The sequence below is a fragment of the Chrysemys picta genome, chromosome 9 (assembly GCF_011386835.1).
Source record: "Chrysemys picta bellii isolate R12L10 chromosome 9, ASM1138683v2, whole genome shotgun sequence".
Lineage (NCBI taxonomy): Eukaryota > Metazoa > Chordata > Testudines > Emydidae > Chrysemys > Chrysemys picta.
Window position 1 is genome coordinate 64,585,142 of NC_088799.1, and position 25,374 is coordinate 64,610,515.

General features: G+C 46.2%; 1 protein-coding gene across 1 annotated transcript in view; it reads left to right on the forward strand.

Moving 5' to 3' along the window:
• Positions 1-25,374, forward strand: part of GABRA3 (gamma-aminobutyric acid type A receptor subunit alpha3) — a 118,829-nt gene that overhangs the window by 10,528 nt on the left and 82,927 nt on the right. The window contains 2 exon segments of the mRNA XM_005285702.5: positions 6,751-6,882; positions 12,557-12,678. Of these exon segments, the coding sequence (XP_005285759.2) occupies positions 6,794-6,882; positions 12,557-12,678 (211 nt within the window). The 5' untranslated portion in view covers positions 6,751-6,793.

A 25,374-nucleotide genomic window follows, 5' to 3' on the forward strand; every position in this document is an offset into this window, starting at 1 on the left:
CCTAGTGTGGATGGGCCCAAATTGTTTTCAGCACCATGGCCCTGAGCTAGAAGGGTCCTTAAGTATGTGCCTAACTTTAAGGATGTGATCAGTCCTATTGGCGTCAATGGGACTGTATGTGACTGTAAAGTTAATCATATGTCTAGATACCCTGCTGAATGAGGGCCCTTTACAGGATGTATGCGTGGAAGTTGATGGAGCCATAGTCAGTTTCCTGGTGTAGACTGGTGTGTAACTATGGTCAATGTTAATACAATCCTAGTATCCAGTTCAGCTTTTGTTTTCACTGACTATAGTCTTGAAGCAGCCTGCATTACCATAGATTTTGTCACTACATCCCTGGTTCCTCCACATACCTGGCATCATCCTCCTTTCTGCCCCTTCCCACAACTTTTCCAGTCTTAGGATACATAAAATCATAGGACAGGAGTGGACCTCAAGAGGTCATCTAGTCCAGTCCCCTGCACTCATGGCAGGACTAAGTATTATCTAGATTCATAGATTCATAGATCCTTGGTCTGGAAGGGACCTCAAGAGGTCATCGAGTCCAGTCCCCTGCCCTCATGGCAGGACCAAATACTGTCTAGACCATCACTGGCAGATGTTTCTCTAATCTGCTCTTTAAAATCTCCAGTGATGGAGATTCCACAACCTTCCTAGGCAATTTGTTCCAGTGCTTAACCACCCTGACAGTTAGGAAGTTTTTCCTAATGTCCAACCTAAACTTCCCTTGCTGCAATTTAAGGCCATTGCTTCTTGTCCTATCCTCAGAGATTAACAAGAACAATTTTTCTCCCTCCTTCTTGTAACAACCTTTTCTGTACTTGAAAACTATTATCATGTTCTCTCTCAATCTTTTCTTCTTCAGACTAAATAAACCCAATTTTTTCAATCTCCCCTCATAGGTCATGTTTTCTAGACCTTTCATCATTTTTGTTGCTCTTCTCTGGACTTTCTCCAATTTGTCCACATCTTTCCTGAAATGTGGCACCCAGAACTGGACACAATATTCCAGTTGAGGCCTAATCAGTGTGGAGTAAAGTGAAAGAATTACTTTTTGTGTCTTATTTACAACACCCTGCTAATACATCTCAGAATGATGTTTGTCTTTTTTTTGCAACAGTGTGACACTATTGACTTCTCTTTAGTTTGTGAGCCACTAGAACCCCCAGATCCCTTTCTGCAATTCTCCTTCCTAGGCAGTCATTTCCCATTTTGTATGTGTCCATTGACGCTTTGAGCTGGAGTTGTGATTCCCAGCTGCAGGAGACATACCTATGCTAGCTCTAACCCAGCTAGCTTACTACAAATAGTGTGTCTGCAGTGGTGCAAGTGGCAGGAGAGGCTAATGGCTCCAGTACATACCCATCTAAGATGCTAGCCATGTGCTCTGGGTGGTTAGCCACTCCTGCTGCTTGCCCCACCAGTTACTCTATTTTTAACACACTAGCTCAGTCAGAATGACATCCCCAGTTCAAAGCATAGACAGACCCTTAGTGCGTGGCTTCCTCCTCTGCATCAGGCTCCCTGCATCCCTCCACTCTGCCGTCTTTTTGCAAAGCTGATCTGGAAAGGACGTACTTTCTTCTTTGCTCATCCTTAGGAAAAACTCTCCAGGGTAGGTCCAAAACACTACAGATTGCAAAGATGTTACTGCAGCATTTGGGATCATGGCTGTAAAATCTTGGATTACTTTTGTGGGTATATCTCTTAGTTTCTGTACTGAGCCTTCAAGGAACTCTGCCCTTCTACATCACTTCTGATCTATAACACCCCTGGCTCTTTCAGTTCTGGGCCCATAAACTGCTCTGCTGATGCACTTCAATCATGTTCTACATTGCCCTTGCTATCACAGAGCTGTGTCTCCACACAGTTCAGCTAATGTACTTCATTCCTGATGAGATGTGCTCCTAGCTGCTCCAGTCATGGGTCTTCATACAGCTCTCAATGCATCTCAGGGCTCATCTATACCATGGGGTAATGTGCTCTATGGGGATGTGATTTCTAAAGCACACTAACATGCTGCACATTGATTGGTCCATGTAGGCCCTGTTGGTGTTAATTACTGTTTTAGCCAGTACTGGGGGGAGGGATAGCTCAGTGGTTTGAGCATCGGCTTGCTAAACTCAGGGTTGTGAGTTCAATCCTTGAGGGGGCCATTTAGGGATTTGGGGCAAAAATCTGTCTGAGGATTGGTCCCACTTTGAGCAGGGGGTTGGACTAGATGACCTCCTGAGGCCCCTTCCAACCCTGATATTCTATGATTCTACCTTAAAGCACACTAGAGAACCTTCAGTGAACACCAACAGTCTACTTGAAAAATTCATGACCAGATCCAGTTCTACTCTCCACAGAACTGGTATTTGACTCTTGTACCTCATGCTCACATTCAATTCCACATTAATATGGATAACTATCATCTCAGTTTGGAGCTAGCTAAGGCAATACTGCATCCCTGAAACCAGGAATGTCTACATGGGGCCTGGCCTCATGTCTTGGTTGATTTGACAGAAGCTAGCATGTTTTCCTGGTTGCTGTAAACCCCAGCAGACTGGCAATAAACTGAGCCTTCACAACCTGAAAGCTGAACCATTTCTTGGTCTTCCAAATTGGGGTGCCAGCAGCTGCAGGCTTTTGGGGTTCTCAAAGGCCAGCTCTACCTGGTGTTGCAGTAGTGGGCCTCCTCTGAACTGAAATTATCAAATGTGAGACCGTGTGATGTGGAGGCATCCTAAAAAACTATATGTATGCAGCTTCTTACTTGGTACTGCCACTCCAAGGTGCCTCAGCATACTGAGAGACCTAAAAAGGGAAAGACAGTTAACTATGCAGTAACATTACAACAAAAATACAACTGAGCATTAATGTAAAATCTGAACATACTAGAGAGACAAGACAGCCAAGTGGCCATTGAAACCACCTTAGGCCTTGATGCCCAAACTTGATCCGTTTCTGGCAGTGTCATTACCAGGGTGAAACTAGGCATAGCCACCTGAAAGTGGCCATTTGGAAAAAATGGGTCTTCAGACATGAATGGAAAATGCTGAAAGCTTCTGCTGTCTGGATGTGCTTAGTCTGAGTGTGGTTTAGAGTAATGGAGCACTGGGAGACAAGCCTTTCTCTGGACTTGTGGCATGCACTGCCTTGCAGATGTGAACAAATGCAGGTCATGACCCCAATAATGGGGAATGCCCAAACCTGAGGTGACAAGGGTGAGGGTGGGGAGAGAGGTTGGAAGGAACTTGAATGGAAGGGGAAGAATCTTTAAGTCACTTTGGTGCTGCTGAGATCTTTTGAGAGCTATTTGCATCAGCCAGCACCACTAGCAGCAGACTGTAGCAATTGTTGCTTGTGCAGAGCCTTGTCTGTGGAACCAGAGAGAAATTATGTCCAAAGCTGACTGCGAAGAGTTAAAAGGGATCTCACAAAACTGGGTAACAGGGCAACAAAATGGCAGATGAAATTCAATGTTGATAAATGCAAAGTAATGCATGTTGGAAAACATAATCCCAACTATCCATATCAAATGATGGGGTCTAAATTAGCTGTTACCACTCAAGAGAGAGATCTTGGAGTCATTGTGGATAGTTCTCTGAAAACATCCACTCAATGTGCAGCGGATGTCAAAAAAGCGAACAGAATGTTGGGAATCATTAGGAAAGGGATAGATAATAAGATAGAAAATATCATACTCTATCTAAACCCATGTTATGCCCACATCTTGAGTACTGTGTTCAGATGTGGTCGCCCCGTCTCAAAAAAGATATTTTGGAATTGGAAAAGGTACAGACAAGGGCAACAAAAAATGATTAGGGGTATGGAACGGCTTCCATATAAGGAGAAATTAATAAGATTGGGACTTTTCAGCTTGGAAAGGAGATGATTAAGTGGGGATACGATAGAGGTCTATAAAATCATGACTGCTGTGGAAAAAGTAAATAAGGAAGTGTTGTTATTTTCTCCTTCTCATAACACAAGAACTAGGGGTCACCAAATGAAATTAATGGGTAGCAGGTTTAAAACAAACAAAAGGAAGTATTTCTTCACACAATGCACATGAACCTGTGGAACTCTTTGCCAGAGGATGTTGTGAAGGCCAAGACTATAACAAGGTTCAAAAAAGAACTAGATCAGTTCATGGAGGATAGTGGCTATTAGCCAGGATGGGCAGGGATGCAAAAACATTCTCTGAAGTGTCTCTGGCATCTGTTTGCTAGAAGCTAGGAATGGGTGACAGATGAATCACTTGATGATTACCTGTTCTGTTCATTCCCTCTGAAGCATCTGGTATTGGCCACTGTTGGAAGACAGGATACTGAGCTAGTTGGACTTTTCCTCTGACCCAATATGGCCGTTCTTATGTATGTTCTTATGTGAATTGCACTTGTCACATCTGGACACAAAAGGAACGTGCTCCAACAACTTGCAGCCAGCATGTGAGAGCATTCGTGTAGGCCTGGCCTGTCAGTTCACTACGATAGTACCAAATTACCTGGAAATGAGGCTCTGATTGCACAGTTCCTCTTTTGATACGACCCCTAGATTTCTGATTAAACAGGCAGGAACCACCGCACAAATGTCACCAATATTGGTGGTAAGAGAGGGAAAAAATGTCCATTAGTGACTAAACTGAGACCACTGCTCTCACTCCACTCATAAGCCAGGTCAGGTGAGTTCTGGCATCCAAAACGGCATTAACCTGTTGTGTCATGTAGGCCCCTGTTAGCGACGTGCTTAGTGGAGGAAGCTCTTGGAGCTGGGTGCAAAATCTCTACTGCTAAATGGAGTGTTCGGCGGGGGGGGGGGGGGGGGGGGGAAGGAGGGGAGAGATTTCCGTTAGTCTGATGGAGTCACCCCTCTCTGGTAAAACACCCCGGTCAGAGATTACTTTGATTGGGGGCCTTGTGTTTCTGTAGAGCTCATGGTTAGTGACTTTGGAATGCAGCATCTTGCACTGAGTATTGGGTGTTTCCAAAGAATTCCCAGCAGGGAGAAGGGGAGCATACCCCACCTGGATCCACTGCTGTACATAGTGCCCTCCCCATTCTGTTTCAGAGCTTAGTTGGTACCACTCAGTGAATTGTTCAGAAGCAGGTGGGATCAGCAGCTCAGGGATCTCCTCCTGCTTTGTCATACTAATGCTGTCCTCCTGTCCTTCCTAGCGAGCCCCCATCTCAGTTCAGCTCTCCCCACATCCACAGAGCCAGACCCATGCGGATTTGGCTCTCTGCTGTGAGCCTGCAGGCAGCTTAGTGCACCACTGCCATAAGCAGGTGGCTGCTTTATCAGACTGGGAACCGGCATCCACACTTCTTTGGCATAGGCCCCGAACTAAAGTGGCTCTCCACTACTCTGTCCACCCTGCTTATCCACTCATAGCCGCTCTCCCCTGCCAATGATACCAGCTGTCACCCCGTTTGCTGCTCCTCCTAAAGCTGCCATCTTGCTTCCTTTCATGCTGCATCTTAGTCACAGATAGTGCTCCCCGGTCCGATCCATAAGGACGCTGATCATTTCCCCTTCCAATGTCACCTCTTCAAGACGCACTTCTACCATGATTCCTACAAGACATCAACCAGCTGCTAATGTCTAGGGCAAAGGCCATTTGGGAAGTGCTGATGTTGATGGGCGGGGAAGGTTGATTGTCTGCTGTACCCTCCCCTGCATCCTCAATTACTTGTTTGTTTTCTTAGCTTGTGAGCTGTTCAGGGCAGGGACTGTGTATTGCTATATCTTTGTACCATGCCTATAACATGAAGGATATCGTTGCAGTACAAATAATAATGACCGCTACTGCTGCTGGATGTCAAATGTATGTTTGTAGGGCAAGGTTCAGTTGGGTCCTGTTCCCTCTAGAGTTCCTGTTACAGGAGTGGAGCCAAGCTGTTTGTGCTGCCTGGCTGCCAGTGGTTAGAGTTTTGCAAGGGGCAGTTGGCCAAGTAAGCTTAGGGATTGAGGGAGATGTGAGCCCCCCAGGAGTGAGGGGACTTTGCCTGCATTCTGGTGAGTTTAAGATTTATCTGTGAGTATTTGCAAACACTGACTGCCCTAATAGTCACAGCTGCCCTGTGAACGAGGTCAGCATTTTTCTCTGTATTCCACGGATGAAGAAGCTGAGGCACTGAGAGGTTAAGGCCCAAATTGTCAAGCTTAGGTTTAAGTTAGTCACCTAACTTGGTATTGAAGCATTAGCATCTAAGTGGCTTGATTGTCAGAGGTGCTGACCTCAATGGGCACTGCAGGGACTCAGCACGTCTGGACTTGGGTGACAAATTTTAGGCACCCAAGTGTGGAAATCCCTGTCTGTGACTTGCCCAGGCCACAAAGGGAGCTGAGATTTTTGTCCCCTGCTCTGGTGCTTTCGTAGGCTACTAGACCCCACTGCCTCTCATGCTATTCAACTGCACCTTCTTGTGGCCAAAGCTCTTGCTGGTGGCTCCGCATAGGAGCTGGCTTAGTTATAGGCAGCTGGGAGGCAGGAGTTGTCAGCAATGCTAGTGCTGTCAGTGGTAGCTGGGGTGACACTGTCCATCACAGCCGTGAACTGATTTGGAGTCTTCTCAAAACTCAAGGGACTTGTAACCGCATTTATACTGTACCCCCAAGCCCAGCCCTGGCTGGCTGTGAAGGGACTGTGGATAAACCTGTGAGCTTCTGGGGAAATCGGTGACAAGCTTTCATGCTAGTGAGTAAAATCTCTTTTCTTTTTCTTTGTCCCCTGCTCCACTCTCCCGCCCCCTACCCTGGCAGGTCTCAGAGACTCTCCTACTCTCCATTGCTGCATCTTGAGGACATGGCGCTGAGCATCCCAGGAACTGTTCCTCTCTGTACCATTAGCCTTGGAATTCTACTCATGGCATATGCTCTCCCTGCTGAAGCTGGGTAAGATGACAAGAACCTGGGGGTTTTAATAACACTGGTGACTGAGGACTCCGTGTGCTCTGCTTGGGATATTCCAGTGTAAGGTCCCCAACCCCCACTTTTCTTCATGTGGAAAATTCCAATATAACCTAGAAAAAGGCAACCCCTGAATTTTCTTGAAACCATTCCAGTATAAATCCAGAAGAGTGTCCACTTCCCTCCCCGCACCCTTGCCAAAACCTTGCTATAGGGTTCACATGTCCCCCTCTCTAGCACCTGCTCCATTTAGTCTCCTGCAATATTTTCCAGGATGCTGATTGCACTATCCTCCATCTCATGCAATATTTCGCTGCTGCACAAGTCTCTGTTTTCTTTGTCTGCATGCAATATTCTAGCTTAACATAAAACAAGTCCCTCTCCCCCCTTGGAATATTCACTCCCTTGTAGCTGCGAGTGACTGAGATTACATTAGCATTGTTCAAGCTGCTATAGCTAAGGTTATGTCAGCACTTTTATGACAAAAACCAATTTTCTAACTTGGCCCATGAGCAATTCGCTCTGGGCTAAAACTTGGCAGATTGCTTCCAGGCTAGCTATTTATTTATTTATTTATTTATTTCACAAAATTTGAAAAACGGAATTGATTCAGCTGTTTGACTGTTACAAGTGTAAATGACAATCAAAAAAATGCATTGATCTTGGATGGAGTTCTTGGCCTTGGTTAGTGGTTCCTGGACTTGCCCAAGAGCCCATGATCTGGGATGCTACTGCCTGACCTCGCTTGCTTTCTTGCATTCATAAAATTGTTCTGAACAGAGAAAACGAGAGTCCATTTGTCCATAATTGGCCACCTGTAATCAGATCGTTATGTAGCCCAATTGCAGCATAACACTCCGCTGTGCCTCCCAAGTGACCCCTTGTGGTTGACGGTCAGAAAGTCAGGAGGGATGATTTTCTTTTAAACAGAGGAAGGCCCAGCACAGCACAGTCTATGTGGGCAGTGGTGAGGAATAAGGAGATTCCCAAGTAAAAATCCCTTTTGATGGAGATATATATATACACACACATACTACACCCATCTTTGGCAGCAATATTTGGTTTAATTAGGGTGACCAGATGTCCCAATTTTAAAGGGTCGGGTTAGTCGGTATTTAAGCAGGTGTCCTGACTTTTTCTTAAAAACGGGCAAATTGTCCCATATTTTCTGTCTCTCCTCACCCCCCTCCTCCCCAGGCGCCCCAGGAAAGCCCAAGACCCTCTGGCCTGGGACGCTGCCCAGGAGGAGCCGAGCCCTACATGGGCCGAAGCCCATGCAGCACTGGCACAGGAAACCTCTCCGCCCCTCAGCTAAGCTCTGGAGTGGCACACGGGGGTGGGGAAGCGATTTCTAGCCTGTTCATGCCCCAAACCTGCAGGCTGCACAGCACCCCTGGGGCAGGGGCTTAGCACCCTCTTCACCCACCTCTCCCCTGCCCTGAGTCCTGTCCCCAGGGAGCGTGAGGCTGCTCTGTCCCCAGGCATCCTCCCCTGCTGAGCCATCTCTCTGGCTGGGTTTGCTGAAGGCCCTGCAGTCAGGTTCCCTGGGCCCTGGTGCACAATGCATCCTTAGCACTTAACCCTCTCCTGCCTGTACTGTAGCCGGGGGACAGGAGGCGGCTGGGTTATGTTGGTGGCTAACAGCAGCCTGGAGATGTTAGCTGCTTTTCAACACTGTGCAGGCAGGAAGGGACAAGTTGCTTCCAGTGGGGGGAAGGGGGGGATGGTATGTGTGTGGGGGGGGGCGGGGGGAATGAGCTCTACAAAGAAACTGGCCAGGTCATCCCTTCCTCCCCTGCAGTTGGAAGCAGCTCCCGTCCCTTCCCTTCCGCACAGTGCTGAAAGGCTGCTGCTGGCCACATTCTGGTGTGAACCATGGCAGAAATCTAGGGGGCATGTGATCCCACATGCTCCCCATCCACATGTTGCCTTGGGAAGATGCAGCGCCAGGTACCAGGAGAAGCAGGTCCATCCTGGGGGCCCAGCCAGGCATGGAGGGCAGAGAGTGCCGGGCAGAAAGGGTCGGGTTAGTCGGTCACCCCCCTGTGTGAGAGAGGTGTACGGGAGTATGTGTGTGTCACCTCTCCCTGTGTGTGTGTGCGGGGAGGCAGGGGTGTGTATGTCACCCCTTGCTGTCTGAACCCTAAAGCCTTAAAGATAAGAAGGTAAATAAAAAGAATCCAACTACACAATGTTTCTTTTTAACGGGGACTCAGTCAACTTGATGTTAATTTGAATGTTTGTACTGCATAGTTCTGACTGATTGCCATTGAACTGGCTTTAATATGAGTAATTTTACCAGGTGTCCCGTATTCAGCATAGGGAAATAAGGTCCCACTAGATTTAATGATTTTGTATGTGTACAGAAGCAGGCAGACACATTTATTCACCCTTATCACACACACCCACTTGTGCACACCTGCCACATGCCTTCACTTCTGCATACTCAGTCTCCTCACACATTCTCAAGTGTACACATGCACTGATACATATTTGTTTTGCACATATTCAAGCATACCCCCATGCACACTTATACATCCATGCCCCATTCTTACAAGCGCATACCTACATGTGCACACACACTTGTGTAAACATAGAGAGAGGTGCTCGCATGCCTACATGCGCATACATGCCCTTGTGCACACACATGTACACTCTCGCTGCAGTTAAACCCGCAAGCTAAAATGGCTCCTTCTCCCTTACTGCACATGAAAATCTCCCTCTAAAAACTGCTCGACTCTTCCTGAGAGGCAATAACCCCCCTTCTCTCTAAGCTGCAAAGAAAGGCTTCGTTTTGTTCTTTGACACAGTAAATGGGCTTCGGAGCAATAGCCAGAACACTTGCTGAGTTGCTATTCCTCCAACTGCACTACCTCAGTGTTTTCATCACAGCTGTCACTGGTGTGTAGGGAGCAGTAAACTGCCAATGTGAACTTTCATTCCATCTCCATTGCCCGCCCAAGATAAACCCAGCACAAAGGTAAGGGTTTTCATTGTAAAGGAAACACCGACAGGCCCTGGTGATAACGGTGGCAGCAAGAGCCACTGCAATTTAGATTAAGGCAATGAAAGTGAACTACTTGTTCTTCTGTTGTCTCTAACCTGGGAATCTGGGCATTCATTTGTCATGAAGTCCTTCTACGTTGTGCTGAAAGTAGTTATTTAGATAGTAGATAGTTGTGGAGCCACATTGGAAGCCAGCCTGCGCTGTGCCTGCAAGGGGCCCTGCTTGTTAATCTTGCTATCTATAAGCAGCCTTTCTGCATTCTGGTCCTCTCTCTCTCCTTGTCTTGGGCCTCATTACAGATCCCAATTCCCCTCCAACCCACACAGACATGGCATTATCCCATGCTCTTTTGTCTCACATCATAGATCCGAATCTTCCTCCATTTCACTCTGACCTGGCATTATCCTACGGTCTGTCACCTCTTCTTACATAGCTGCTTGTCCCTCTGATCTACCCGCCATTATGCCACAAAATGGAAGAATAATAATATACAATTGGTCTTGAAAATGTTAGCCACCATTCCTCCCCTTATTATTCAGACTAGAAGTACTAAAATACATTGAGAAGATGCTGTTCTTGTATTTCCAGCAAATGACAGGTCTCTCATGAGAGCCTGTTTTCATGAGCTTACAGACCCCATCTTGTTGCTTCCTAAGCCAAGATCTCCTCTGAACCTTGTGAGATTGTCCTGTCACTAACTAGCTGTGGTGGTAAGGGATTAGCTAAGCTAGTAATCATTATACCAAGCTGGTGGTGGCTTCATCCAGCATGCTTAGCAAAACTGTCAGAGAGATGAATGCATGACCCATCTGACATCCAGAGTCCAGCAAAGGTATGTCGGAAGCTCCTAGCCACTGCAGCACCGCTAGCACCTTCCTAAAAGAAATACGTTGGGGAAGGAGGAAGCGAAATCGAAGTCTGCAGTTTGGGAATGTACGGTCTCTCTTGTTTTCTGCTCTACAAAGGGAAGCTGCCCATTCTACAGATCAACCTTAATGCAGCAGCACCCAAGAAACAACACTTAAGTGAATGAAGAAAAATAGAAAAATTAAGAGTAAAAGAGAAAACAATCAGAAAGAGAGGGAAGGAAAGGGAGAAAACAAACTAAATGTGCAGAGTCATGGGGTAGGAATACTGCCAAAGCTGCTCTACCAGCCTCCTAATACCCATTCCAGTGGCTCCAGGGGTGCTGCTCTGCAAATGCACCTGTATAATTTACAACCCCCCACTACCAGGATTGGTGTCTCTCCCATTTGCCATGTTCACTCATCTTAATCAAGCTGCTGCTCCCAAGTCATTTATTTCTCTGTTTAGCAGTAATGCATCGATTTGTCAGCGCTGGACTGCAACCCCCACCAGACGAGACTCCTGCACCACTTCTAGCAATTCATCCGCTAAACCACCCATTCATCTCTGTACTTTCCTGTGTTTTTTTATCTATCATGCTGCATGTCCAGGCTTCTTAATCTTTCCTTCTGTCTCCTTGCAATTTCTTGTAGCTGAACTTGATCTTTCCTGCAATTTCTGCATTTCTCTAGCTTTTTCCGTTTGCTTTCTCCTTCACTTAGCCTATTGTCTGTCCACTTACAGTTCCTACTGATGTCTCCTTCTGGGATTCGAATGACTGGGAATGCCCTTATACACAGCATTACTACATTACACTGTCCCTTACACTGTTGGGCATCTAGTGGTTTGTGACTTGAATTTCAGAAGTTAATTGATTCCAATGAGAATTGGGGTGCTCAGCACCTCTATTCAATCCAAGGGCATGATTTTCAGACTGCAACATTTGGATGCTTATCTGAATCTCTCCTGAGGTTTGCAAAATTGCATTGGAAATCTTGTGAGGTGAAGCTTGTTCATGTGTGTTGATACTTTCCTGGTTGCTCCTGGGCCAGAAAATACTGTGAAAAAAGACTTTCCATACAAATGGTATTTCAGCATTTGTGCTCTGAACAGAGCCAGGAAACATAGGCAGATGAGAATGAAATTCAATTCAAAATGGAGAAAATTTCAACCAACTTCAGAAACAATTCACTTCTGATTTTAAGTGACAGTTCAGTGCCTCACATCCAAAGTAGTTTGCTTATCTCCAATTCTTTGCAATGGCCCCTCCTGAAGTGGAGAGCCTGTAAGCTCCTCTATCCCTGAGTTCTTCTGCATCTTTTGCTAAATGTCTCTTATTGGGAGAAACTGGGACTGGAGTAACAGTGATGTCTCCTTAGCTCCTGCTAAACCTTTCTCCATTAGGATGTTGAGTGGGAGATGCTGGAACAGGGAAAGATGATTCTCCCAATCAGGACTCCTAAACCATTCCCCACGTGACTGGTTGATGGGAGATTCTAGCACTTTAGTTGCCAGCACCCCCGTACAGCAACTTTAAATGGGTAAAGTAGCGGTGAGATCTCTGCAGTCAGCCTCTGCAGTGGCTACAAGGAAAAGAGGCTGGGACTGGAGTAGGTGTGATGTCTCTTGCAATCAGCCTCCTACACACGTTATTCTATGGACAAACATAAAACATACTGCAGCGCAAGCCTGCAGAGGCAGACCATGTCTGAATGAACATCTTTGTTTAAAACAAGAGCTCAGGGCATATCAAGAGCAGATTTCTAGTCCAATTTCCCTTTTTATCTCTCTCTCTTCTTTCCCCAGGCTTTCTCAGAAGCACGGTCCAGATATTGTTGATGACAGCAAGGACAATATCACCATCTTCACACGTATTCTGGACCGGCTGTTGGATGGGTATGACAATCGGCTGAGACCTGGACTTGGAGGTCAGTCTGCACTGTGAGGATTTTATTCTCCTTCACTACATAGCTTCATAAATGAGTTATAAAGTTTACTCCCAGAGTAATATTAAACATCATTCATGGCGTAAAGGGGGAATTCAGTCCTACTGTTGTTTTTTCCCTGGTTCTTTATAACTGCAACAATCTTCTGGTGGGAGAGAAACCCACCTTGCTCTCCTGAGGTGAGATAGGAAGATGGTCTCTCTTTGACCTATATCCTGAGTTTCTATGATAGCTTCATCAATAGACCTGTAGATCGACCAATGTGGGCTTCTCTTCCTACACTAATGGACCCCAACGTCCTCCTAGAGAAGACCTCCTTCTCCTGTGGAGAGAATGGAATTTGGTCTTCAAGTTCATTCAGTCCTGGGCTCCTACTTCAAGGCTCTGCCAAATGAAACCCTAGAAACAAACCCAAGCCAAACCCGTCACAGGCATTATTGTGATCTGCTTTCATAGAGCAGAACCCAAGTGAGCCCCAGAGACCTGCATGTCAGACTGATGTCCTTCTTTCCAATTGACTTCAGCAGGTTTTGTAAGGGAAATGCTTCTGTATCAAAATAATTTCTTCTGTGTCTACGTCCCATTTAGAAATTACTTTGGAGATTCTTTTCACACTGGGTCTTACTCAGCTAGGCCTCTCTCACTGGGACTCAGTATGACTATGGCATGACCATTATGAGGAAGGACCACAGATGGGATGGAGGGTAGGGGGACAAGAGTTACACCAGTAAGGTGATGGGATTATTCAGTGAGGCATGGATATGATGGGTGTTTTGGTAGGAGCAGGGGGATTTCGTTACCTTTCCTCCCCTTTGCTTTGTGTAGGCTTTGCATCCGAATTTTTTCGGAGGAATGTGACTGATGCATGGGAGGTGGCTCCTCTCAAGTGGGGGTTGCCGTTGCCAGAATGTTGCTGACCACTGTTTGTGAAACCAGAGCAATGGGTTTAGGTTGAATTGCACTGTGTCTGTAGGGAACAGCTGAGAGTTCCCCCACCCCACAGTCACTGCCCCCATCCCATTCAGTACAGAGAGGAGAAGCTGGAGCCACAGAGCAGTCTTGCACTACGTTTACCAGCTGCTTCTGCTGGAATTGGAATGGCAGCGATCTCTCCCACAGCTAGTGCTTCGGAAGCTTCTTATAGTGACTCCTGAGAGAGTCTGGGACTGAAGTAATTGTGGGCTCCCCTGCAAGCCGCACTACTTTACTACTCCCAACAGCACCTCCTGCTGGGGAGGTGGAGAGTGAAGTCCCTGAGTTCCCCATACTCTATTGCTCCTATGGGAACTTCTGCTGGGAAAGCCTGGGATTAGAGCAGCTATGATCTTCCCCTGGTGGGAGGCTCTTGCTCCATTCCCTGCTGGGAGATGCTTTCTAATCTTAACACCCAGCATTCAGCCTCCTCCCCTCTTTGCTTCTGTCTGCCCTGCTCTTCATTTAAGACAGCCAGATTCTCCTTTTTTAACAAAGTCTTAAACTGTCACTCCCTTCTCCCCTCTCCCCCCGCCACTGCTACTGCATGCCTACACCTCTTCAAAGAAACCTCAGGCAGGATCAGCCAAAATCCAGGTGCATGCCAGCAAGCTCTTCTGCCTTCAAAAACCTGCCTTGCTGCATGGCTCTTTCGCCCAAGAGGGAAAGGGTTAAAATATCTGCATAGGCCATCCATCAGTTTTATCGCTTTTACTGCTCATCTCTCTCCCCCAGAATTAACCGCAATCCCACTGATAGCTTTGCTTCCTCAAACCTCTCTGATGGGTGGATCGATTCCAATGAACTGCATCTGAAAGGGGACTTAGGGGACATCTGTGGCTCGTTGTGAGCTCAATAGCAAACCAATCCCCAGCGCAAACTATTAACAAGAGGACTCCCATGAGCCCGTTCTGGAGAAGTTAAAACCTTCCTAGGAATGTCTCTGGAATATTGCTTAGGTCCTTCAGCAAAACAGTTAACATAATGAATTGCCTTTGCCTGAGCCAGAACAGGCACACCCTGCACAAAGCCGCCCTCACCTCTGCTTTCCCTTCACGCAGGATTCGTTAATAGCTGCACTAGAGGGGAAGGGCTGGCAAAGGTAAGAAATAAGGTTCTGAGCTAGGGCTGAGCTTCCCAGTGTGTGTGTCTGGATAGCCTGCCCTCTCACCTCTGAGCTAGGCTGTGGGTTCAAGCTCATTGCTGACACTGCAGTGTGGGTCTCTGGGAGCTGTTGCCAGTGGCTGTTTGGAAGAGGTGATATACAGGAGTCCTGTCTGCCAGCCTCTTGTGGCTGGAGAGGTGGACACTAATGATCCCACTGTGTGGAGGATAGAGGGTAACCTGGGTGTCTTGAGGCACCATTCGGGTCTAATGACCAAGATTGTGTGAGGGTTCTGCTTCCCTTTAAGTCAGTCACTGCACTGCCGGTAGCTAGCATGCTGCTTTGGAAAGCACATTGGCTTACCTCAGGGATATCAATCTGCCGTCTGTGTGGACCACACCATTTACAGAGCACGCACCAACCCTCCTGACATTTTTAGCGATCCCCTCCCCCATCTGTTTGCCTTTCTCCCTCCTGCATACCTCATTCTGGAGGAGGCTTTCATCATCTCTGCACAGTTTGCCCTGGGGTGTGTGGTTTATCCTCACACACAACACAGTGCTGAGTCTATTGTGTCCCTAGCTACCATATGCAGCAAGGCTGCAAAGGTCAAGGATAACTAGGAGAGGGTGTTGCCAATTGGTTAGCAAGTGACTGGGAGTCAGGATTTGTGGGTTCAGTTTCCAGCCCTGCCACTGACTCCGTGTGACCTTGGGCAAATCACAACCTCTCTGCCTCAGTTTCTCCATTTTACTAACAGAGATAATGCTGCCTGTCCCACAGAGGCTTTGAGATCCCCCAAAGGAAGGTATTAAAAAGCACAATGTATTAATTGGCAACAGAGGGTCCTGTGGCACCTTTGAGACTAACAGAAGTACTGGGAGCATAAGCTTTCGTGGGTAAGAACCTCACTTCTTCAGATGCATTCGTCTTGCATCTGAAGAAGTGAGGTTCTTACCCACGAAAGCTTATGCTCCCAGTACTTCTGTTAGTCTCAAAGGTGCCACAGGACCCTCTGTTGCTTTTTACAGATTCAGACTAACACGGCTACCCCTCTGATACTTGAAAGTATTAATTGTATGTTTCTAGTGATAATGAAATAATGACGGTTGGGCCGGGGGCAGTCTGCAGATTTCTGCCATTGAAAAGCCACACCTAAGTAATACAGACTCCCTAATAAAGGGCGAAATCCCATTACCATACTCCAGGCACAAAGATATAGCTGGGCCCAGATCTAGCAGGATTGTTCATTCACCTTCTGCTGCTGTAGACCTGAATTCAAATTTTGGCTTGAGCTACATGTGAATGAGTTTATTGGTGTCTCACTCTAAACTGGGGTATGCCACAAAAGCTTAGTACAAGTGGCAATCACTCCAGGGGGTTAGAACTAGGGGTGCCGAAGGTGCTGCTGTACCCCTCTGGCTTGAAGTGGTTTCCATCATTTACAAGGTTTACAGTTTAGTTCAATGGCTCTCAGCACCCCCACTATACAAATTGTTCCAACGCCACTGCAATCACTATTTCAGGCCATGTCTGGAATAGCCGGGGGTCCTCCGGCTTGTGACTGAGGGGCATTTGCAGAGCTGTGAGCTAGCCCAGGACTGAAATAAACATGGTTGCACTGGCAAAGCTGCAAAGGGAAGATCACACAGGGCCTGCCTGAGCTTTCCCTGGTTCATGTCCATGCTGTGACTGAAAGTGCTGAGTGATCCCATGGATCTTTAGAAATAATAAATAATGCTCTGACATGAACCCATTACTCCCTGGAAAGCCAATACCCTAAGAGAGGCTATCTGCTGCGAAACCTCTGGGATCTTAGGGCAATTAACTCTCCAGCTGCTACTGCAGCTGCTGAAGAAGAAGGACTTGAGGAACTTTTAACCCTTCCGTGGCATTTCGGCTTGATATCTTTGCCATTGCATAGATTTCCATTAAAAGAACATGAATTACAATGCAAGCAAATTCACAGGGATGGATGGAAGCTTGGGGTCACTCCATCGGTGACATTTTTACTCCCAGGAAAGACAGGAGAGGGTAGGCATAGTACAGCTTGAATGGCCAACTTGGGTGGGAAGCAGAGCTCCAGATGGACTTAGCTGCTGACCCTACTGGTGACTTGGTACAGCCCCAATTTCAGAACAACAAGGATATTCCTAGGGACTCAATCCTGGGAAGCAGTGACTCTGAAAAAGATTTGGGGGACGCGGTTCATAATCAGCTGAACATGAGCTCTGGGTGACACTGTGGCCAAAAGAGCAAATGCAATTCTGGGATGCATCAATGGGAATCTTGAATAGAAGTAGAGAGATTTGACCTCTATATTTGGCACTGGTGCAACCACAGTTGCAATACTGTGTCCAGTTCTGGTGCCTACAATTCAAGGAAGTTGATAAATTGGAGAGGGGTCAGAAAAGAGCCATGAAATGATTAAAGGATTAGAAAATCTGTGTTATAGTGATAGACTTAGAGAGCTCAATATGTTTAGTTTAACACAAAGAAGGTTAAGGGGGAGTTAATCACAGTACAAGTATCTACAATGTGAACAATGGGCTCTTTAGTCGAGCAGAGGAAGGTCTAACACAATCCAATGGCTAGAAGTTGAAGCTAGACAAATTCAGATTGGAAATAAGGTGTACATTTTTGACAGTGAGTAATTAATCTTGTAACAACTCACCAAAGGTCATGGTGGTTTCTCCATCAGTGATAATTTTTAAATCAAGCTTGGATGTTTTTCTAAAAGATCTGCTCTGGGAATTATTTTGGGGCAGTTCTCTGGCCTGTGTTACATAGGCAGTGTGGCTATATGACCACAGTGACCCCTTCTGGCCTTGGAATCTATGGGGAGGGGAAGGAGGAAGGAATCCGTGGGTGGGAGGGAAGGGTTGAGTGATTCTAAATGGCTTTCCTGATGGAGAGGCACTCATATTGTAATCCCTTTGGGGCCTGTGTCTTTTTTGGGGTCTCATACAGCACTGAGCACAGTGTAGATGCTGAACAAGTAATAGTGGAAGGATCAATTCAAAAGTAAGAGCAATGTAGAGAAGTGAAAAGGAGGAGGATAAAAGAAGGGATGGAGAGAGTGTGAGACAAGAAAAATGAGAGAGGGTGGGAGGCGGGCAGAGATGGCACAGTCTGCTTTTAATGTCCTGTGAAATATTTACAACCTCGCGGCAAACGTTTAGAGATCCATCTGAAAACACTTAGCCAGGACAGCAAGCGCTGAGCACAGCATATGAGGGTGCAAGCCACCTGCTCTCTGCTGAATGCTGCTCTGAGAGCTGGGGCTGCCCATCTCGCATGTTCTGCGGAGCCTTCCCCATGTCCTGCCAGGTGCTGAGCAATGTTTGTCAGGCTTTAGGAAGAGATTATGTAAGCAGCAGAATGTTGATGTGGCAACTTTTCCCCTCATGCTACCATTTTTATATTTATTTTCTTATCCCTTCTGTTTTTACCATCTGCTCTGGCCCACTCCAACAGCTCTCACGCCAGAGCTGTTTCTCTTGCCAGGATGCCAGAGAAGCATTGCTCTAGCAAAATGGAACTGAGGCTGATCAGAAGAGCCTGGCATTCCTGAGCCAGGCCCTGAGAATGGCACCATGGCGGGAGAAGATTAAGCACTGTTGCCGTGGAAGACAGACTCTACCAGGACGCCAGACCTCAGCCGAGTGCGGCCTGGTGTTCTCTCACAGGGGAGACTGGAGTTTGAACTGTGGTTTTGTGTGACAAGCAAAGACATGGGGGAGTGCTCGAGAGCTGACTTAGAAAGGAGCGATGCTGTGATGTGGCAATGTGCTTCCAAAACTCTTGTTCCTGTGCAGAGAGAGAGAGAAAGGGCCTAGCAGCCCCTGCTGGCTGACTTGGCAGCAGCATTTGATAAGCTCTGAGCACCTTCGTGCCTGCCTCCCTGCTGAAGGCAGGTCCAAACAGCCCTGGCGAGTCAGGGTTAGCAAATCGAACACACTGGCCTTCACAAAAGCTTTGGGGGTCACCTCAACTCTCCCGGCTGCCTAAGCTCTGGGGGCACTGAGTTTTCCCACCCAGCGGGCCTCACACTGAGGAGAAAACAGAGGTGGGGGGACCTCACCCTGCTCTGATTATTATTTTTGGTGACCCTTAAAGAAATGGAGATGTGAAAACCCTACGGTGTGTGCTGGGTGAGCTGTTCCTACAACGACCCCCCTCGGCACACAGAGCAGAACTTGGACTGTGTACCATGGAGCAGCATGGCTGCACCTTTCCCTGCTCCCCCAGGGAACAGCCCCCCACCCCCTTGGCAAATCTCCTGATTCCTCAAGGCAATCCCCATTGAGGAGAATATGGTGGGACTGCAAGAGATGCTTTTGCTGCTTATATCAGCAATGAGAGGTGTGTAATGACTGATGTAAGGCTTAGCCTCTACTACTGCCCCCTCCCAGTATCCCCTGCCTTGCCCCCTCTGCACCAATCCCATCCCCTGTCAGTGCAGAGAGGGAGCAGGCTGATGCTATGGGGCAAATCTGGCACAGGCCTGAGTCCTGCTCCAAGCTCCAACTGTTTTTCAAAGGTATAGCTGCATGAACAGATTACTTTATGGGATCAGAATTTTTTAAAATAAAGACAAAACTTCAACAGATAAAATGTCTCCCCTGGGGATACACAGTGCAGCTTGGTTATTAAGTCAGAGGAGGAATGGAGTGTACCCCAAGGGAATGGAGACATCTGCCATAATGGCCAACCATGCAGAAAAAAACCTCACGGTGATAGCGTTTTTATGGTCCGTATTACCCTTCGCTCACGGACTGCAGCTGTGGGAATTTCCTGAGCCACTATCCCTCCCTACAACAACATGGAGGTGTAGGATATTCCTAGGCTTTTTCTTCCTCACAATCTTGAGGCCTCTTCCAACCGCCACAACAGAGAAATGTGGGGGTATGTTGATGCTTCTTCTCTTCCATCATGTCATGGAGCTTCAAGGACATTGGCAGCGGAGAGTTTTGGGCTCTACAAAGACCTTTCCTTCCCCTTCCCAGAGAGCTGGGTTTTTTGGAGGCCTCTTCTTGGTCCCTTCCCTGAGGTAGCTTTTGTGTCCCACAGAACACACAGCTTGAGGTGTGATCCCAATTCATGAGGAGACTCCAGTTTGCAGGACAATCCTCCAGGAGAACAGTGGCTATGAGATCTGCTACTGTCTAATAAGACCTAAAGATAGGCCCAAACCATAAACCTCAGATCCAGATTTCAAACTTCCAAAGGTTCAGAGGTTCTGGATTTATGGGGCCAAAACCTCGGTGTAAATCATTGTAGCCACACCAAAGTCAATAGAGGGATGTTGATTTACACCAACTGAGGATGATCCAACTAGCATGTCTTCTGGCCCAATTTCCAGGCCTTTTCCTTTGTGCCATGTTGGTGCAGGTGAGGTGGGAGAAAAAAGAGAATCCATTACCCACACTGTCCCCAATCATGGTTTAGGGTGAGAGTAATGAGGGGGATAAGTGGGGAAAAATTTGAAGGGATTTGTGTGTCAGGGCCAAAAGCAGAAAGTGGGGACAACTGTGAGAGACTACAGAAATGAGATCCTACTGAAAATAACCTCAATGAGGTACCTCATTGAATAGTAAAATCAGCCCCACCTCCACCCCTGTGCAACCAAAAGCTGTGGCATCTTCCCAGGTCTCGCCTTCCCCAGCCCTCCCCACAAAACAAAAAGCTCTGGGATTTCTTAAGGCCCTTTCCTCCCCCATCCAGAAGCTGTCCTGCCTACCGAGGTCCCCCATCCATCCCAAATACACTGTGCTACAGTGCATGCACTACAACTCAGTGAGTGTTCTGAGGTGGTATTACAATGCAACAGGAGGGTATCCAGGGAACATTCTGAGGAGCAGAGGCTGCAGCGTATGGCTGGTGCACAGTCCAAAGGGCTTCTGAGTGCGACCTGGATATTATTTCATTTAAATTGCCTTTCGGGAACCATAGAATCATAGTAGGAAAAAGTTTACCCCAAGAGAGAAAACGATGCAGTTTGCAGTTGTTTAAAAAATGGGTTAAAATTCTAAATTAGCAGTTTTCAAGAAAGAAAGAAAGTGCACTTTGTATCATGTTCAGCAGATAGGCTGGTATTGATTATTTTTCTCAGTTGCAGTCACATCATTGCTCACAAGACAATTTAAATTATTATCTTTTTGGAGCCTCCCACCATGTTCCTAAGGAGAGTCAGTCCAACCCTACTCCCCAGCACCTGATTAATGGAACTCTCACTGACCAACCATCCTGCCTGTCTATCCGCCTTCGTACAGTGTTTGTCACCATAGGATCTAAGCACTGTGCAAGGATTAAAAGCACAGTGAGAATCACATGGGGCAGTCGGTTATCCATCCTACATAGGTATAATCAGGGCCCATAATGTGAGCCTGATTCACACAATTGGATTAAAGCAATCCAAGGCTTGAGGCACACAGCTCCCTGTGGCTCAGTCGTCATGTTGTGAGCCCACACTCCCATGCTATGAACCCATCCAAGTTGGAGTTGCAGTGGAACAGGGGCCTCTTCTCCCACAGACTCTGAGTTAGTGGCATGGAACCCCTTCTCCACCTCAGGAGTGGCAGCAGGGGTCTCCTACCCTCCCCCTAGAGAGGCATGAGGTAGCCATTACTTACCCCACCAGCTAGGGTATATCTGCTTGGGTTGGTGGCTGGGCCACTGGCCTCTTCTCTTGCCACACACACAAGTCTTCTGCTGGGCTGGTGTTGACAAGACCCCCCAAAGCATGGGGCAGTTCTCCTTCTCAGAGCTATTGACTCAAGCTCTCTGCAGACTTAGGAAGACATCACTGCATTGGTTATTCTGGGGGCAGTTCCCCCAGGCACAGACCAGAGCTGTTGTTTCAGGCTGTCTGCAGACTCAGGCAGATTTCACTGCATTGGTTACAGTTGGCTCATCTTTTTTTAAATGGAAACTCAGATTCTGTAATCATGTGACTCCAGAATCTTGGACCTGATGCAAGGGCATATAGTGTCTATGCTTTAATCTGGCCATGCTGAGGTCATTGGTCCTGCTGTTGGTTTAACCTTGGTTTGTTACTTTTGATCTTACCATCTCATTCCCCATCATTCTTGTTCCTTGGGAAATGCAAGAGGTATCACAGGTCTGACCATAATCATCTTTGGGAGGGAGTTCCAAAATCTTGGCTTGGAGTTGAGCCTCGTGATCCCTTGAGAAAATTGCTTTGGATGATTTTAGGATTTTGTGGAAGATCTCTGAAGGAGAAAGAGGGACTTTGAGATAACACAAGATCAGCTTCTGTTACTCTGTCTGCTTCAGACTTCTATCCATGAGGGTTATCTCTCCACAGTCCTGCCACTTTCCACATTCAACACTTTTACAACATTTTTCCTGCCCTGCCTGATGGATAACACTAAATTCCTGTAAGAAACACATTCTCTTCCTGAAGAACAGGAAGGATTTTATATTCCCAGCTTTAAAGGTAACTTTAAATAATCTGGGTAGGTATTTTGTCCCTAGTTATTTTTTTGTGCTACGTGGGGTTCTGTATTAAAGAGGAGACAAATAAAAAAGCCTAGGTCTATTGCAGTGCATTTTACATGATAGCAGCTCCTATGTTTCTCCCACACCTAAGAGCTTTAGAATATGCTGTGGATGTGAGATAAGCTACTGAATGTGCTATTGCTAAGGTCAATTCTGTCAGTGGATCTCAAAGCAGCAGAAGAGTGATGTGTAGCTTGGTCATTAGGAATGTGATCCAGTACCCACAGAAGTCAAGAAAAAGACTCCCATTAATTTCATTAGGATTTGGGCTGGATATTTAGATTTCATCTGTCTGTCTGGTGTTGAACGTGCTTTCATGGTCTATATGTCCTCATTCTATTATTTTTCCCAGAAGCAGCTCCATAGTCCTTTGTTCTTTAATAAGCAAAGTTCAATAAAGTTAAAGTTTTGCTTCATTGATTGGGTGTGTCCCTCACCCCCACACACAGTGCACTGTTTCTTTTTTAAAATATTCAGCTGTAGTTTGTCAGGATGTCTCAAAAACAACCAAGATACCCTTCTGCTGATAACACTTAGCACTGAAGTCATCCCATCTGTATTGCATTGACTCAAATGTTGATGCATGGAGAACTTGAGTCTTGGTGCACTCTCCACCCATGGTTGCCTTAATTCCTTTGAATCACAATGTTGCACTGGGACCTTCAATGTCAAAATGTTGGTGCATGTCAATGCAACGATTTATCCTGGTCTCCTTCAACCAAGGACATATTAGTCATTATGGCCCAGATCCTCAAAGGTATTTAGGCATCTACGTTGGGCCTGTGTGAGCATAGACAAGAAGGGGTTGGGACAGGTGAAGGCTAGTGTGGTTGATTTTTTTTTTTTATGGAAGTTTTCCATTTAAAAAATGCAATGTTGTTGAAATTGAAATGTTCAATGGGAACATGTAAATGTCTATGATACTTTCAGATGGGAAAATCAATGTTTCATTTCTACTTTTATAGTAAAATATTTCATGTAATAATATAATTGATATATTTTAAATAAAATGCAAAAGTCCTAAATGGTTTCATCTTGATGATCTCAACTAAAAAATTGTTGCAATTTTCATTTCACGGGCGTTTTCAAAATTTCAGCTTTTCATTTCAAGTCCGAACTTTTTTTTTAAATGACAAAACTTTCGACGGACTGGAAATTCTGGATCCTGAGCAACCCTACTATACATTCAAAGTCTCATTTCATGTCTCTGCTCAGATTTCAGCTGCTTTATAAACCACTGGGGGGCACAGGGGAAAGGCAGGTTCTCCATTCCCCTCTTTGCAGAATAATCCGAGACTTTCCACCTTAGACCACTACATAAGCATGAGTGTGTATGACTGAATCCCTGCAGCAGCATTTGCCACCCTCCCTTCTTCTCCCTTTGCTCCGGTCAGGGTTTTCAGAAGAAGTTTGGGCAAAAGCAGTGGCATAAGCACCTTCTGCATTTATCAGTCCAGCCTCTGGACATTGCTTCTGAAAGTCCATGTAGCTGCAGTTTCAGATTCTCTGGAACCTGTACAAGATTTCTGCCTAGACTTTAATAGTCCAGAGTATGAGGTATTTGGTACACCTGAAACCTCCAGCTAGGAAACCCTGTGGTGGTGGTGGTGGTGGTGGTGTTGTTTTTTGATGAATGCCCCTCTGAGCTTTAAGGTTAAATTGAGTGCAAGTACTTTATTAAAAAGCTTGTTTTCCTAGTAGCAGACCCAGAGAGTTCCCTGATTTTTAGATGTACATCTTCAGCCTATACCATCAGCCATCTCTGGGCTGTAGCGACTGATGCAACCTATGCTGCAGTTTATAAGAACAAGGGGATTTGAAGTCCTCCCTTGAAGTCCCTTTCTAAGGTGGTGCCAGAGTTCAGCCTTCTGCTATTTAATTGTTTGCTCAGTATCTTGCCTTCATGCTGTTCCTGCAGCAGAAGTTGGATCTAAAGAGGGCCTTTAAGTTCCATCTGGAGTGGACAAAGCACCTTCAAAAGCCCCCCCAGCCTTTTATTCCATTGCACATACTAAGGCATCCTGTGTCCATAAGTCATTGGCACTGCTTTCTCACTGTAGTGTCATGAAGGCATTCAGTGTGTGTCTGTGTTGTAACATTATCCCGGTCTTCCCCTATCTGTGCAGAGCATGGGGATTTCTCTCCCCTTCCACCTTGTGTTTTATGCTACAAGTTCCCATGTGTGAGGACAGCCTGTTAGCACAGAACATATTATTTCTATAGTCTTACCCCCCAATCCTAACTTTTTTTTTTTTAGTTTGTGGTCTGAATTGATGCCTGGGATTGGTTACTCCAGGGTGGAATTTGACCCTCTATCTTAAGAAAATGCATATCTTGTCTTTGACTCCAAAAGAAAATATTTCAGTCTCCTTGAGACTCCTTTATAGAATTATAATTTAATGCTGGAGAATTGTCTTACCAGCACTCTCTTGTATTTACCTTTCAGACCAATAGGGACCCTGCTTTACATTTTGGGAGTTTGGCAAATAATCTATGAACACAGGCTGCATTTGTGGATTAGAGATGTACCAAATCTATTGAATCTATTCACTTGTCTGGCCCCCGTCATCATAAGCAATATCTGAATATTGCCCTCAAGTATTTAAAAATAGATGCAGCAATAACAATTTCTACCTTCCCAGCCTGTAGGAGAACTAGCTGGATTAATAGTTTACAGAGTTTATGGGTGAGTGTGCATGTTGTGTGTGTATGAAGAATTTACTGAGGGAAGAGGAAATCCAAGAGGAGAGTTTTTTTAGATTTATTTTAAATGACCTTTCATTTCATCTTTCTTGTGGCTGTAAATTCCATAGTCTAGATCTTTCTCCAGGCAAAGCTTTGTGTCATGCAACCACAGTCTATAGGTGTCTACATGAGGAGAAGGTTTCTGATAGTATATTGCTCCTTTGTCTTTGCAGACAAAGGCATAACAAGATCCAAGAGCTGGAAGACCAATCCAGGCTAGAAATAAGGCACACATTTGTAACAGTGACAGTACTTAACTAGTGGAAGAACTTATCGAGGACCATGACAGAGTCTCCATCCTATGGGATCTTTAAATCAGGGGTGGGTGTCTT